The sequence below is a fragment of the Agelaius tricolor genome, unplaced genomic scaffold (genome assembly GCF_023055355.1).
Source record: "Agelaius tricolor isolate 1412-34295 unplaced genomic scaffold, bAgeTri1.0.p SCAF_19, whole genome shotgun sequence".
In the NCBI taxonomy this organism is placed as follows: Eukaryota; Metazoa; Chordata; class Aves; order Passeriformes; family Icteridae; genus Agelaius; species Agelaius tricolor.
The window spans coordinates 165,919-179,586 of record NW_027269279.1 but is presented as its reverse complement, the minus strand read 5'-3'; the positions used below and the strand labels follow the sequence as shown (position 1 = coordinate 179,586).

General features: G+C 40.4%; 1 protein-coding gene across 3 annotated transcripts in view; it reads left to right on the top strand.

Moving 5' to 3' along the window:
* IL4R (interleukin 4 receptor) overlaps positions 1–13,562 on the top strand; it is a 13,822-nt gene extending 260 nt beyond the window's left edge. Inside the window, exons 2-11 of one of the 3 annotated variants that reach the window (XM_071444721.1) lie at positions 140–378; positions 2,902–3,015; positions 6,382–6,523; positions 7,407–7,558; positions 8,606–8,760; positions 9,328–9,484; positions 10,306–10,405; positions 11,004–11,073; positions 11,213–11,289; positions 11,388–13,562. In XM_071444721.1, the coding sequence (XP_071300822.1) occupies positions 2,946–3,015; positions 6,382–6,523; positions 7,407–7,558; positions 8,606–8,760; positions 9,328–9,484; positions 10,306–10,405; positions 11,004–11,073; positions 11,213–11,289; positions 11,388–13,128 (2,664 nt within the window). In that variant the 5' untranslated portion in view covers positions 140–378; positions 2,902–2,945 and the 3' untranslated portion in view covers positions 13,129–13,562. Of the gene's footprint in view, positions 1–139; positions 379–978; positions 1,338–2,901; positions 3,016–6,381; positions 6,524–7,406; positions 7,559–8,605; positions 8,761–9,327; positions 9,485–10,305; positions 10,406–11,003; positions 11,074–11,212; positions 11,290–11,384 lie in introns of those variants that run through there. The other 2 variants (XM_071444719.1, XM_071444720.1) reach the window with 2 other exon arrangements.
* Positions 13,563–13,668: the final 106 nt, after the last annotated feature.

Below are 13,668 nucleotides of genomic sequence, written 5' to 3'. Positions count from 1 at the left end.
AAGGTCTCCGGGGCTTCGCCGGGAGCATATCCCTGGGCCCGTCCCGTGCGGCGGCTCCGGCTGGAACCCGCGGCCAGAATCGCTTCTGTTTCCTGGAGGCTGTTAAATGCGAGTGCTCCTTTTACAATATTTTACACAGAAAGGTGTAATTCTCCGAAGTGTTGTTCCTGCTGGACGTGCTGCGCGGTAGGCGCAGCAGCCGCGCCCATCCCCGGCCCGCGTTCCCGACCGGCGCCGTTCCCGGCCGTGCCCAGCCCAGGGCTCGGGCTGCGCTCCCCGTGTGCCTGGAGGCCTACGAGCTTCGGACCGGTTCGTGCTGAGGAAAGGAGAGGTTTCTCGTCAGAAGGCATTGCACGCTGCACGGGTTTTCTTTCCAAGGTTTGATGTAGAATCTGTTGGTGAACATTTTGCTTTGCTCTGTACCACTTGTCTCACTTTATTCAGCGTTTATAGTTAATGCTTTAAACTAGAGAGTAAGACAAGATGTGCATCGGTTTTAAAAAGAGGCAGCCTTAAACAGGGAATGATGCTTTAGCTGTACAATTGCAGCAACGGTGCGTTAAGCAGTCTTGTTTAATACGACCTCTTGGTTTGGGCAGGAGTTACTCTTTGCACATAACGGTTTTGCAGATTATACCTGTTAATGAAATGTGACCCTAATTTTCTTAGAAGGCCAAAAGTTAGTACCATTTTTCTTGATAGTGAATGAAATAATTCTAATCACATCGCATTTTTTTCAAGAAACAGAAAGTTAAGTGATTAAAGCATGTAGCTTATGCCAGTAACCATGTAGATCTGCTTCTAACCCCGACAGAGATTTCTTTCCTAGTTTTGGGGAAGTGACTTATGTCTTTGCAAGTTACTTTCCTCAAATATATCAGACTTACTAAGCCAAATATATATTACAGAGTTTGCTGTAATTTTAGTATTGTCTATATGTGTTACCTGCTTTTTTAAGATTGGTATTTCATTGTCTGGTATAATGAAAAACTTAAGAGGTAACAGGCAGAAGAGCTGTGGATGTTTTAAAATTTTCTGTCTTGCAGTTTCATTAAAGCACTGGCTTAACTCCATTTTCATCCACATGTGCAGATCCATTCTTCCACGTGAAGATGCTTTTCGTCTGCCATCTGCTCATTTGGACATGCTTATGTGGTTCAGGATTCTTTGCCAGAGTTCCAAGAGTTTCTTGGAACTCCAGTCATGTGGCACTATTACCTAACAGTGGAAAGCAAATGCTTCCTCTCTTGAGAATTCCAGGAAAAAGGGAAATTAAGGATTTTATTTTTTTTTTATGCCAGAGCAGTTGGCTCGTTTTTTTCTGAGCAGCAGCCAAGGTGCTTGTCTTCTTTTTAAAAAAATGTATTACTGTGCTTAGTCACATTTCATCTATTCTCAGAATATGAATAAACTCAGCTCTTGAGTAATAGTTTTCTCAAGCTCTTATGAGAAATTTGTCTGTCAAGCTTGTTCTTAGTAAAGAACTACTCGATGAGCAGTAACTGCCCCAGAGAAGGTCACGGAAGAGTCTCCATTCTGATCTTCTATTTTGACTAACAATGTCCTTATCCCTTAACTTCTAAGATGGACATTTTCAGACAGACAGACTCACCTGTCAGACACATGTATTGTGGTTCTGCTGCATGGTTGGTTTGGGGAAGAGAGTATTGAACCACCATCCACAAATACCTTACAGTAGTCTTTTCTACTTCAGAATCTGACCAGCCTTATGCAGAACACCCAATACCATTCACCAAGAGAAGGAGATTCTCCTCTCCTCTCCTCTCCTCTCCTCTCCTCTCCTCTCCTCTCCTCTCCTCTCCTCTCCTCTCCTCTCCTCTCCTCTCCTCTCCTCTCCTCTCCTCTCCTCTCCTCTCCCTTTGAAATAAAAACTAGTGTACTACCCAGGAGCCTTACAGGTATAAACAGAACTGCTGAAGCTTCAGGCAGCGAGAACACCCTGTCCAGATATGAAAGTTAGAAAATTCCAAAAGCATGAGAGGAAGGGACCAAAGGGTTGTGTCCTAACAATGTGCTGCTGAACCAACATGATCCCTCTTTATACTGAAAGCAAAGCCAAAAGCATATTAGTTAGCATGACTTCACTTACAAATTTACCAGAATTTTAAATGCATGATATCCGTTTGTAGTTATATGAAAGCTGGTAGCTTTATCTTAGACATTAAGTAGCTACATTGGTAAAATATCTTGGGGACACTTGCTATTTTGAAGTCTGAAATTAATTATTTCATCTGTTTTCAGTTTACCTAGACAGTTTTGCTATGCTTAGGGACATAAAGGCTGCATTATTTTCCTTCTCCAAAGTTGTTCTGGTTATATAATGATTAGGTATGTGTTTTACAACTTTTTAATAATTAATGTTTTAATGAATCTGCATTCTTTTGGAGCAATGCTCAGAGTTCTTTGCTAAAATTCTTTTTTAAAGAGGTGATACTCAGATTATCGAGGTACTGGTGATAGGACTTGGAGAAAACATTTTAGTCAGTAGATTGGACACTTCATTCTTAAATTCTTTTACTTATCTGAGTGGAATCATAGGACTTTGGTGACAATGTCACTGATTTTGGTCTAGTGCTTGCCCTTTTTTGCCCTTTACATACTAGCAGCCATTCTTTTATAGTAGCTAAAGAGAGTAGCTCCACTGCCAATGTCAGTCCCTTATCCTCCATAATGAAAATTTTGCAGAAAAGTCTTCTAGCTCATTTATGTTCTCCTTATTCTTTTACATGTCTCATTCCATGACCTAATTTTAGGGGCCAGAGGTGGGAAATAGGTACAGCAGGGAGTCTGAATTCTAATATCTAGCAGAGTGATAGGAAAAACTACGCCTTTACCTTAACTTAGACAGGGATGTAAGCTTATTATGTTTTCTGTTGGCAGAATTGCAGCACAGTTTTTCCTACTGAACCTGACCATTATCAATAATGGCAAGACTCCCAAGTGCTGCACCATATATCCGGTGGATCCTTTTCTTTTCGTATACAACAAATGAAGGTATGTTTGTCTATATTTTAAATTATTATAGTTAAGTTTTTCTTGATAGCATTTTTCTATGACCACTAGGTAACGCTGTTACCACTAATTAACTGCTATAAAATTTGCAGCTTCAAATGTCAGAAGTATCCCTGTACTAGAAAAAAATCTTAGATTTTTGGGTTTTTTTTAATCTTTATATTGACCTTTTCTATGCGGACAAGAAAAACTAGAAATTTGCAGAAAGGAGAAACAGGTTTGGAAAGCCGCGTCCTCCTTCCCCAGTATCTGGTGCGCCCTGGACGCGCCAGCGTGGGCCAGGTCTCCGCGTAGCCCGGGCAGCTCTGCAGGAAGCCCCGGCGTGCCCTGGCTGCCCCGGCGCGCCCGAGGGAGCCGCGCCCGGAGCCGGCCCGCAGAGCCGCTGCCGCCCTGTGCTCCCCACGGTCTGCAGCGAGCCCGCCTGGATTAGAGCAGCTCTGGCTTGCCCTGCCAGGGGCAGACGGGACGGGATCTCTGGTGTGTCCCTCGCCACCCTTCTGTCAGCCTGCAGGTGCGTCGAGTCTGAGTGCTGCTGGTTCCTTAAGGATTATTTCATGAAGCTCAGTTGGCAGAAGCTGACTTCCCATATCCATAAACATGGGTTGTTTTCATTTCATCTTTTATGATACTTGATTAAAAATACTAATGAGATATATATAGAGAGAGATATATAAATATATATATATATATTTACATACATATATATAGTAATGGTTTTCGATAATGCATTTTTATTTTCTGGAAAATGAATCTCACACTTTGCTTTCTGTATTTTTTTTAACTAGTTCCACAGTAGTCTATAGTTTCTTAGACCTCATTTTGTTTTATAAAGCAAACCAAAATAGTTAAAGGACAATTAAAGTACCCTGTCTCTAAAAAAGAAAGTTTTTTAGCTACTGTCTTACGTACTATGAAATAGTGCAATTTGAATTAATGAGAAGGATCAAGGTTTGCAAGAACACATTGGCAGGATTGTCTGGTGTAGGTAATCCCACCTTTTCATTTCCCTAAATTATCTTTGTCAAAGTTTAATTTTATTGTGTTTTGTTTGGGTTTGTTTGCCTAGTTAACTATGCGTTTTAAGTTTCTTCAGCATTGTGTACTCTTTGAGGATCAGAAAAGAAATTCAGTATTTAAGTTCCCTCTTTTAACTATGCAAAGTCAAAACAAACCCTGTACTGTATATGGTTTCAAAAGGAAATTCTCAAATATCTGAGCTTTTTGAAAAAAAAATGGTATACCAGAGATGAAAAAGTGAGAAGGTGAGAGGAAAAGAGCAGAGAATATAATTTAGAGTTCTGAAAAGACCTGACAGCACTGAATGGCAAGATAAAGTAAAACTGTTAGTCATCATAGCTTAACACAGCAGGAAGAGCTTAATTTAATTGAACTATTCTTGAAACTGCAAGATGATTAACAGATTGAAAAATAATGTCATTCATCTTTAAGGGCCTTAACTTGATAGTACTTATGTTAAAAGTACATTTTAAAGTGAGGAAAGGAAACTAGCAATAAAATTACAAATGGCAACCAAATATAAACAACATCAACAGAGTAATGATTATCGTAAAATAAAAAGCAGTATGACTGTTAAAGTGTTGCAGAAGTTTGACTTGCTGCTTTTTTGATGAGTGTTAAAGAATTGGATACCATGCAGAAAAAAAAAGGAAACCTAACGTGGTACTGTCATCCAGAAAGGACATAAAAGCAATAGTTCTTATCTACAGGATAAATATTTAGCCTTAGTAACTAAACCAAAACATTTTCTAAGGATTCGAACACTACTGAAACCATGAATCACAGTAAGTTCTAGGTTTATAAGCAGTCAATATACCAGACAACTTAGAATCCAAATTTTATAGATCCCATTGTGCTATATATCATATCCACTAAAAGGTATCTGACCATCACATTTTACATTTGCAGATCCTGTACTGTATTAGAGTATGCAGAAGTTGGATCATAGTAAATAACACAAGTGGACTACAGAAAAGTAGAAATCTAGGGAAGATAAAATGAAATTTGGTATTTCAGCAAAAACGGCATGGGATGAATTATTGAAATTTAGGTACCTGTTGGAAGGAAAAAGCCTGTGAGGCAGACATGGCTGAAGGACAAAAACCTTGCAGGATGTGAATAGTTGGCAAATGTGTCTTGAATTTGCAATGTAAATGACCAGCATGCAGAGTTGGTAATGCACTGGGCTATGTACACAAAATTTGGTCTTGTATAATTGCCACGAAAACCTTCTAGCAGAATCCCTTTGGAAATTCTCAGATAATCTTAATTAATAGGATTCAAAAAAACAGGTATTTTAATTTTTTTACAGGAGATTGACATGTAAAGCAGAAAAAGATTTATATTTGTACAGGTTGTGCAAGAAAAGTGAGATACTGTTTTTATTTACCTGTGAAAGAGAAGTCAAACATCAGAAAAGGCAAATAATTGTCTTGGATGATAAAAGTATTAGCTATTTCTAGCTATTTTCTTATAATCACATTCCAGGGTCCAGTATCAGGGTTGGCACACTGTTAGTCCAAATAACAACGTGGCATTACTGTCACCTAGCTTCTCTTCTGTTCTGTGTATCACTCTTGTGGAGCACATTGAAATAAAGGAAAGTGAAGCTGGAAGGGATAATGAGGATTGTGGATTCACTTTGCACTTCCAGTTCTAACAAAGATATTTTGACCACTATATTCTATTTTTTGGTTAAATACTGCCAGTGAAAATAGTTATAAACTTGAACACTGGAATGCAGAGACTCTGGGCTTTTGTATACCTCCTCAGTGCCTGGCTCAGTGTGACTTCATCACTCCTCAGTCTTGAATGCTCTCATAACAATGATGAGTAGAAGACAGAGCAGGAAGTTCTGAGTGAAATGAAGTATGGGAAGCTTAGAACCTTTTACCTTAGTTGTAGGTAAAACAGGAGTCATGACTCTAAGCAGTGATCCTGGTCTGACTCTGTTAATTACCTGCATTTTGGCTTTTGTATTTAATGCTGTTTTAATGTAGTGTCATTTAATGCTGATGTGTTTTAAATAGAGCTATTGCAATCAGATTTTCTGTTCTTGGAAGTCTGTGTTGGCTGAAATGTGCCTTTCTATGTCAGTATTACTACTGCAGACTTCTCCTGTCCAAGACCATAGACATTGTCTCCAGAAAGGTGGAGACGGTCTGAGTGTCTGTTTCTCTTTCCATTTACCCAGACACAAAAAATAGCAATGTTTTCACTTAATTTGTAGAGGTGTGGCAGCTCTGTTTAGATGGAAAAGTTAGTATTTCTGCTTAGTCCAATATAGTCTTCTGATTCTCTTGCTTCTCATTGTATGCTGCTTTCCCCTAGTTTTGACTGCAGGACACATACAGGAATTTGCATGCTTCACTGACTATGACAAAGAGCTGGTTTGTCACTGGAAGGTGCCTGCACAAACCAATTGCTCCAAAGAATTCGTGCTCTACTACAGCAACGAAACTTCTTCTGTGTCGTAAGTGTTTAAGATGTTACACTGCCATTGTTAAGTTTTATATATCCTATAGCCACTACTGGCTTTAATTTCCTCCCTCTACTGTGGGTGTGTGGGACAAAATGTACTTCAGATTATTGCTCTTAAAGGAAAATGGATTCTTTCCTTTTAAGTAAAATGGGTTTCTGCAATTAACAGCACCCTCAGTTCAGCGGTCTACTCTTCTGTAGAACTTTCTGCTTTCTTAGGACAGAGGATGGATCAAGTCCTACTGGTGGGAGTGGTAGGGCTCTTAGAAGTTTACAGAACTTTTAACTTCATGTAAAATTTTACCTTCTTCATGAGAAGTCTTTCTTGATTCACTGGTCTGTGAATCAAGAAAGACTTGATTCTGTGTGAAAGATACTTTCCACTGAAGGCCAGGTGATTGTCTCTGCATACAGTGTAGCTCCTTGTTCAGGCACAGACTGTTGTCCCTGTTCTGAGCAGGGCCAGTCGTCATCTCTTACACAAGAAGATGCATCTGGGTTCTCCTTTCCCTTGCTGCATGATTTCACCACACCAACATTCAAATAACATTGCTGATACACTGCAATAAACCTGTTCCTATACTAACAAGCCATTAGTATCTTCCTTTAGAAACTGAAGTGTGACAAAGGGTTGTATATGGGATCAATACTTGGCCTTTCTGTCAAGTTTTTAATTTGTGTGATGCAGATATCCAGTAGGTGGCTAGGGAGGGTGGGTTGTTTGAGGATCTCAGTTTTGTTTTGGAAACATTTCTGAGAACTGACTTGTCTCAGTTCTGATTGGTTATACATGTTGGGAGACTTGATTTCACCTTTTCAAGGAATAGTGTGTAACATTCTCTTAAACATCACATAATTTTGTGCCTGTTTTTCAGAAATAAATGTGTTCCTGAGAATGAAAAAGACCGTTTAAGGTGCACTTGTACAATATATCCGGAATATTTTGTATTTAGCCTCACATATATTCTAGCCCTACAATTCAATGGCACTGATTCGTGGAATTACAATGTTACACCAGCCTTTGTTGGTAAGATCTTGTTTACTTTGTCACTGGTGCATCTGGTTCAAGGCTTTGCAATCCTAGCTAATTTCTCATTCATGTCCCCAGAACAGTTTTTGCTTGTCAGAGGTGCAAAATGTCATGGTAGCTTAAATGCAAAATCCATTTGTTTTAGAAACCTGATTCTGGATTAGATTCTTAAGGAATTAATGTAAGTAATGGGGAAGGCAGAGAGTGATTGTTCCTCTAGCTGCACCCTCTCAGCTGCGAGCCAAAAGGAGTTTGGGGACTAAGATTATCTTTAGTGCCTTTTACTTGTGGCTTACAAGAGGAAGAGGAATCATGCTACTTTCAGTTTCTGGAAATAAGCTAGGTTATCCCTGCTGAAATTCTTCCTATTCCTATCTCTGTCATACTCTGATTTTTCATGCTAGTTGAATCATGCCAAATGAGCAGGAGATTTTTTACAGCAATCCCTGTTGGATTTTAACAGTCAGTGATAAAAAAGTTAAAGAGACTGCTCCTAAACAGGACAGAGTTCATGTCTCCGCCTGGACCCCCCAGTTTGGTCAGAACAGTGTGCTGGTTGGTAACGCCTGTCACCTTACACTCAGAGAAACCATTTTCATACTTTAGGCAGGCCAAGGAGCTGGTTCTCTTCAGAATACTTGATTGATGCTGCTGCTTATCTGCCAAATAAGCAGAACTCCACATTGATTTTCAAGAGACAGGGAGCCAGGACAGCTTGGCTGTGATGTTGGAGCTCTGTGCCCACCCGGCCTCATAGCTGCTCCTGTCAGGGCACAGGCTGTTCCTGTTTCTCCAGGCTGAAAGCTGCATCCAGTGCACCAAAAGGCCGTGCTTGCAATTGGTTCGGCCAGCTTGAGGAATCAGTGCTTAATGAATACCATCAAGTTGCTCAGGTTCAGCCTCTCTATTCTTGTGGTACGCCATAGTGAAAAGGGCTAAATGCATTGACTGCAATGATATTCTGGTCTCTGGTGAATGCTTCTCTCTCTGCTTCTCTCTATCAGTGCTCTCCCATTACCCTGTTCTGTATTTTTTACCATACAGTTAAGCCGAGAGCCCCCAAAAATCTTACCATTGAGAAAGCTGAAAATGGTAATTTCAATCTGAGTTGGGAGGAGAGCTACTCCCATCCATCCTTTCTCTCTGGACAGCCAGTCATCTATGAAGTGAAATACTGGAGGAAGCAGCACCCGACAGAGGTAAGAGACACTCAGTCTCTTCATTTTCTATCTCCAGGGCTTAAAGGTTTAAAAAGTCCTCTAGAAAGTCACTTCATTAATAATAATGTAAGGGCCAGCCAGAGCACAGTGATTCTGATTACACACTTGCCACAGTTCACTTTGCCCCCAAGATGGTTCAGCTGGGTGTCAGAGAACTGAAACTCTTGTGACTGCCACCCCAAAATGGTCTGCTGCTTGCAGTAGACAGGGCAGAGATTGAAAATACAATGCTTCTATTCCCTGAACTTCATTTGCTCCTTAGACATCAGGAAGCTGGAGGTTAATGGCTCTGTGGGGCAGGTAAGTTCTGAATAATTCAGCATTTCTGGGCTGGGCTGCTTCTGGTCACAGAAGAACATGCATGGTGGCAGGTAATAAATTCCACCTGCCAATGACATGAACTGCCAATGGCAGTATCATACACAAGTCATTCATTTGTTCATTTGTGAATGGTCACTGAAACACAACACTATTGATATGTAGTTGCAGTCACTAACCCTTCACCCTATAAAGAAATCCAAGTCAACTTTCTCACTTTCTTTTCAGGTTTCTGTAAAAGCAATTAACTACCAGGCAAAAAGTTTTGAGATTACTGCAAGCTCCTTGAAGAGAGGCTATGATTATGTTGCAAGTCTCAGGTGTAACTATGTGGACTACCCAGCCTACTGGAGTGAATGGAGTGAAGAAGTTGAATTTCGCAATGGTAATAGTGTCAGAAATAACAGCTTGGTAAAAGGATGGTATACAGTCTTACATACTCTGCTGCTCTCTTGGAGGAGAGTTATGGACTCACCATCTTCATAATTTTGAATGTAATGTGAATACATCTGTAAAGGCTTCCAAAGACACTAAACATAGATAGGCAACTCCTTGGGAAACTAAGGAAGAGAAGACCAGGGGAGGTTGGATTGCTTAGCCTTGTGAAAAACAGACTGAAAGGAATCTATTTATTCTCTATAAATATTTCATGAAGTAGACAACAGGGAAGTAGAAGAGGTATTTGAACTAAACAGCAACATTGATGTGAGAGCAAGTGAGTATAAATTATGTGTGTGTGTATATATATATATATATATATATATATATATATATATATATATGCTGCGAATACAGCAGTATTTTAATAGAGGTAGGAGGGTTTATAAAAGCCCCTGAAGAGCAACAGAGAGAACAAGAAACATAGCTGCACTACAGTGACAATGGTAATGCATGATAAAGCCCTTTTAGGTGCTGTGTGATAGCGCCTTGTACCTGAGGGCTGACAGTGGCCCCGCAGTGCACACTGGCTCTCCCAGCTCCTGCCACACCCTGTAGCTGAGCACAGTACCTGAGCCAGGTCTCTGACGCACCACACACCATGGCTGCTGGCAGCTGTGGGGGTCTGTTGTTAACGTGGTGGAAGCTTAATTTTACATCCTCTAAAAGAGCATTTTTTTGAGTTGCAGAAGAGCAGCAAATAATTTGGTATTGTCAGTGCTTGCATTTAGATGCACATTCACATGTGGACATCTGCTTATTTAACAGATTACCAGGTGGAGGCTGAAGACATTCTGCAGATGGCTGTGCCCACATCCTGCATACTGATCATGGCAGGATCCATAATTTGTTACTTCTGTTTCACCAAGTAAGTATCCTGCTTTTCACAGAGTTTATAGAGTAATAGTTTATACAGATATCAGTATTGCTATTGGTTAGACAAATGTCTGGTAGCACAGAAATCTAATGTTTTGGGTTTTCTCGGCACCTTTATCTAGCTGTCTGTGAGCAGAGGTTTTATAAACACAAGTCAGTTTTATAAACTCTGTCATTTTCTGAATAGTCTTATTAACTTACTAGAATAGGTTTATTATAGTAGGGGTTGTCAGTTCTGATCCTTGGTCTTTGCTGGAGTTCAAGTAAGGATGGCTAAATACATTTATTTCTTTCAAAAACTTTTAAATGGTAATATGAAATTTTTAAATGGTAATGAGATCCTGTCTATTTCACACATCCTTTTAAACATGAGTAGAAGAACAGGTGACTGTTGCTGTGCAGAGCAGTCACATACCAAACATACAAACATCTTTGTACTGGTTTAATGAAAATCAGGAGATGCTCAAAACAAATACTTTTTGTTGCTGCAGTGCAGATGCCTAAGAGGGAAAGGAGAGCAGAAGAGAGAAATGTACACTGGTTAAGCCCAAGTACAGTCAAAACAAGTTATTTTCATTCTTTCCTTGCAGAGTGAAGAAAGAATGGTGGGATCAAATCCCAAATCCAGCAAAGAGCCAATCGGTTGTAAAAAATGTCAAGGTAATTTAAAAGCTTTGCAAAAAATACCTTTTCCTGATCATCAGAAGTAGAATACGTAGTAAATTCTATTGTCTGTCTAGTGTAAGGGATACTAAATACAGTTCATATGTGTCCTAAATCCCATTTGCATCTTTATTAGTTTTCAGTTTTGTGCTACTTTGATGAAATTAAGTTCCCGTTCCAGGACTTAAAGCAGAGTCACATGGAACAACAAATGTAAGTAAGATTAAAAAAAATTCCTCTGCTTTACAGCATAAAATTGTTTCCTGTACTATAAACATTAACCATCCTTTCATTTTGACTTCCAAAAGCAGAAGTTGCAAGAGCTGTCTGGCTCAAAGTTTGTCAAGCCAAAACTTCAAGGGAAAAGATAACATCAGAAATGTTGAGAAATCTTGCAGTTGCCACAGCAAGTCTGAAGAGTGGTTGCCAAAAGGCAGCAGTGCAGTTTTAACCCCTGATACAATACCAGTTGAAGAGTGTATAGAAATCTGTGTATGTTTAACAGACAGTGAAACTGAGAGCCAAGAAGAAACTGGCAACCAGTTCACCATGTTTGAGCCTTGTGAGAGCAGCATTGGTGCTTTCAGAGAGCACCCTGAACACAATGAGTTACTAGCTAACATGTTTGATGCACTCCTGGCAGATGAAAATAACATGGAAGACAATAAAGGCCCAGACATCCTCACAGCTGAGAGGAAAACCTTAGAGAACATTGGGTCCGAAAATCCATCACAGCAAAATCCAAAAGAAAGTGTAGCCCAGAGTCCGCAACCATGTGACATTTCTCATACAGCTCCTCTTTTCACCAAAGCCTCTCAGGATGACTACAATTGTAGTACAGCCAGCAAAGAGTCAGAACTATCAGAAGAATCCTTTGAATCTGGATATCGGAGCTCCAGCATAAATTCTGCTTCTCTGGATGCAAGAGATCTTCAACAAATGGTTCATCAAAGCTGTTTTCTATGTCATTCTGAAAGTGAGCTTGGCTCTTGTGTCCTGACCCAGGAGTCTACAAATAAATCATTGTTTGGAACTGAAACGGACAGAAAAAACAGCCCTGCAGACAAGACTTTTGATACCCTTGTGTCTGCATCCATGGGGTTGTGTGGTTCTGCCTACAAGAGCTGTGACACCCTTTTGTCTCCATCCCTGGAACCCTGTGGCTCTGCCTACAGGAGCTTTAATATGCTTGTGTCTGCATGCAAGGAACCAAGCAGCTCTGCATACAAGAGCTTCAGTGCCCTCATGTCTCAGTCAATGGCTAACAGTAGCCTGACTCTGGGCTTTGAAAGTGTGCCTTCCTTACCACCTTTGAGACAGTTGCCAGAGATGGCCAAATGCAGCTGCAGAGACCAAAGGGCTCAGCCTGCTAGCAATCAGATGTGTTACAACAACTACAGATCTCCCAGCACTGAGCTTGATTTTCCAAACACCTGTTCAGAACATACTGATTTTCCGTCTTTCTCCACACATGTAAAGGAAGGTGCTTCAGCTTTTCTTTCAGAGGAAGAAATGCATAAGCAAGTAATATATCAAAATGTTCGAAGGAAAGCTGATATAATTTCTTGCCCCATTGCACCTCAGCCATCTGGCTATCAGCCTTTTGGTAGTGTGGGTAAATGTAATGGTCTATACTGGGACAGTGACAATGAGGTTATGTCTACATCACTGTATGAATCCTTCATTAATCGGTGCAACAACCTGAATGAAGCACCACTAGATACTGCAGTCTATGAATCTGACCCAAGGATAAAAGATGGTGTGTGTTTGACTGTTCAGGGTTCTGACTGCACCACTGCCCCAGGTTTAGCATCTAGTGAGAATGACACGCAGATTAGTGATGGTAGCCCTTGGATCAACAGCACTAATGAGCTGTATGGTGATAGCAATGATGAAAATATCAGCAGAGATGAACAGCTGTTGCATTTGTTAGAGATGAAGTGTCAAGATTTAAACAGCAGAGAAAGAGCTACAAAGGCAACAAAATGGAGAAGCTTTAACCCTACTGGGAAAGTAATGCAAGAGAGTGGTGATAACAGACTAAATGACTAACTTCCACTGCCACTCACACAACCACTTGAGGGAACTTGGAGATGCAGGGGGAAGTGAAGAGGTGCTGAAGCATGCAGACGGGGGCGGGGGGTGTGGCTCAGGAGTCAGCTTACCAGCATCACTGGACAGTATTGGGCTAAGCTTAGAAAGAAAAACTGTAGAGACCCTGGAGCTCCATGGCTCAGACAATCATTTTGTGAGTAACTCCTATCCTTCTGTCTCTCACACCATTCACAGTGAGGACTCCAGACTGGCACTTGCAGTTAAAAAAAAGACCAATAGAACTATTAGTGGAAAACAGCAGGAAAAATGAGAAAAAAATGAAACTTTTGTGCGAACCCTTGCCCAAGAGAACAACTGCTATATGGAGGTAGCCTAGCCACATTTGCCAAGACTGAACTAGTCTTTGGAAATAAACTGTATGGCAAGTTGAATTGTTGCTTGTTATTTCAATTGAAATATATACATTTATTCTCATTTAGAAAACTCTGCTTGTATTGCTATTCATAAGGAAGGAAACCATAATGCTAAGCACAGCAA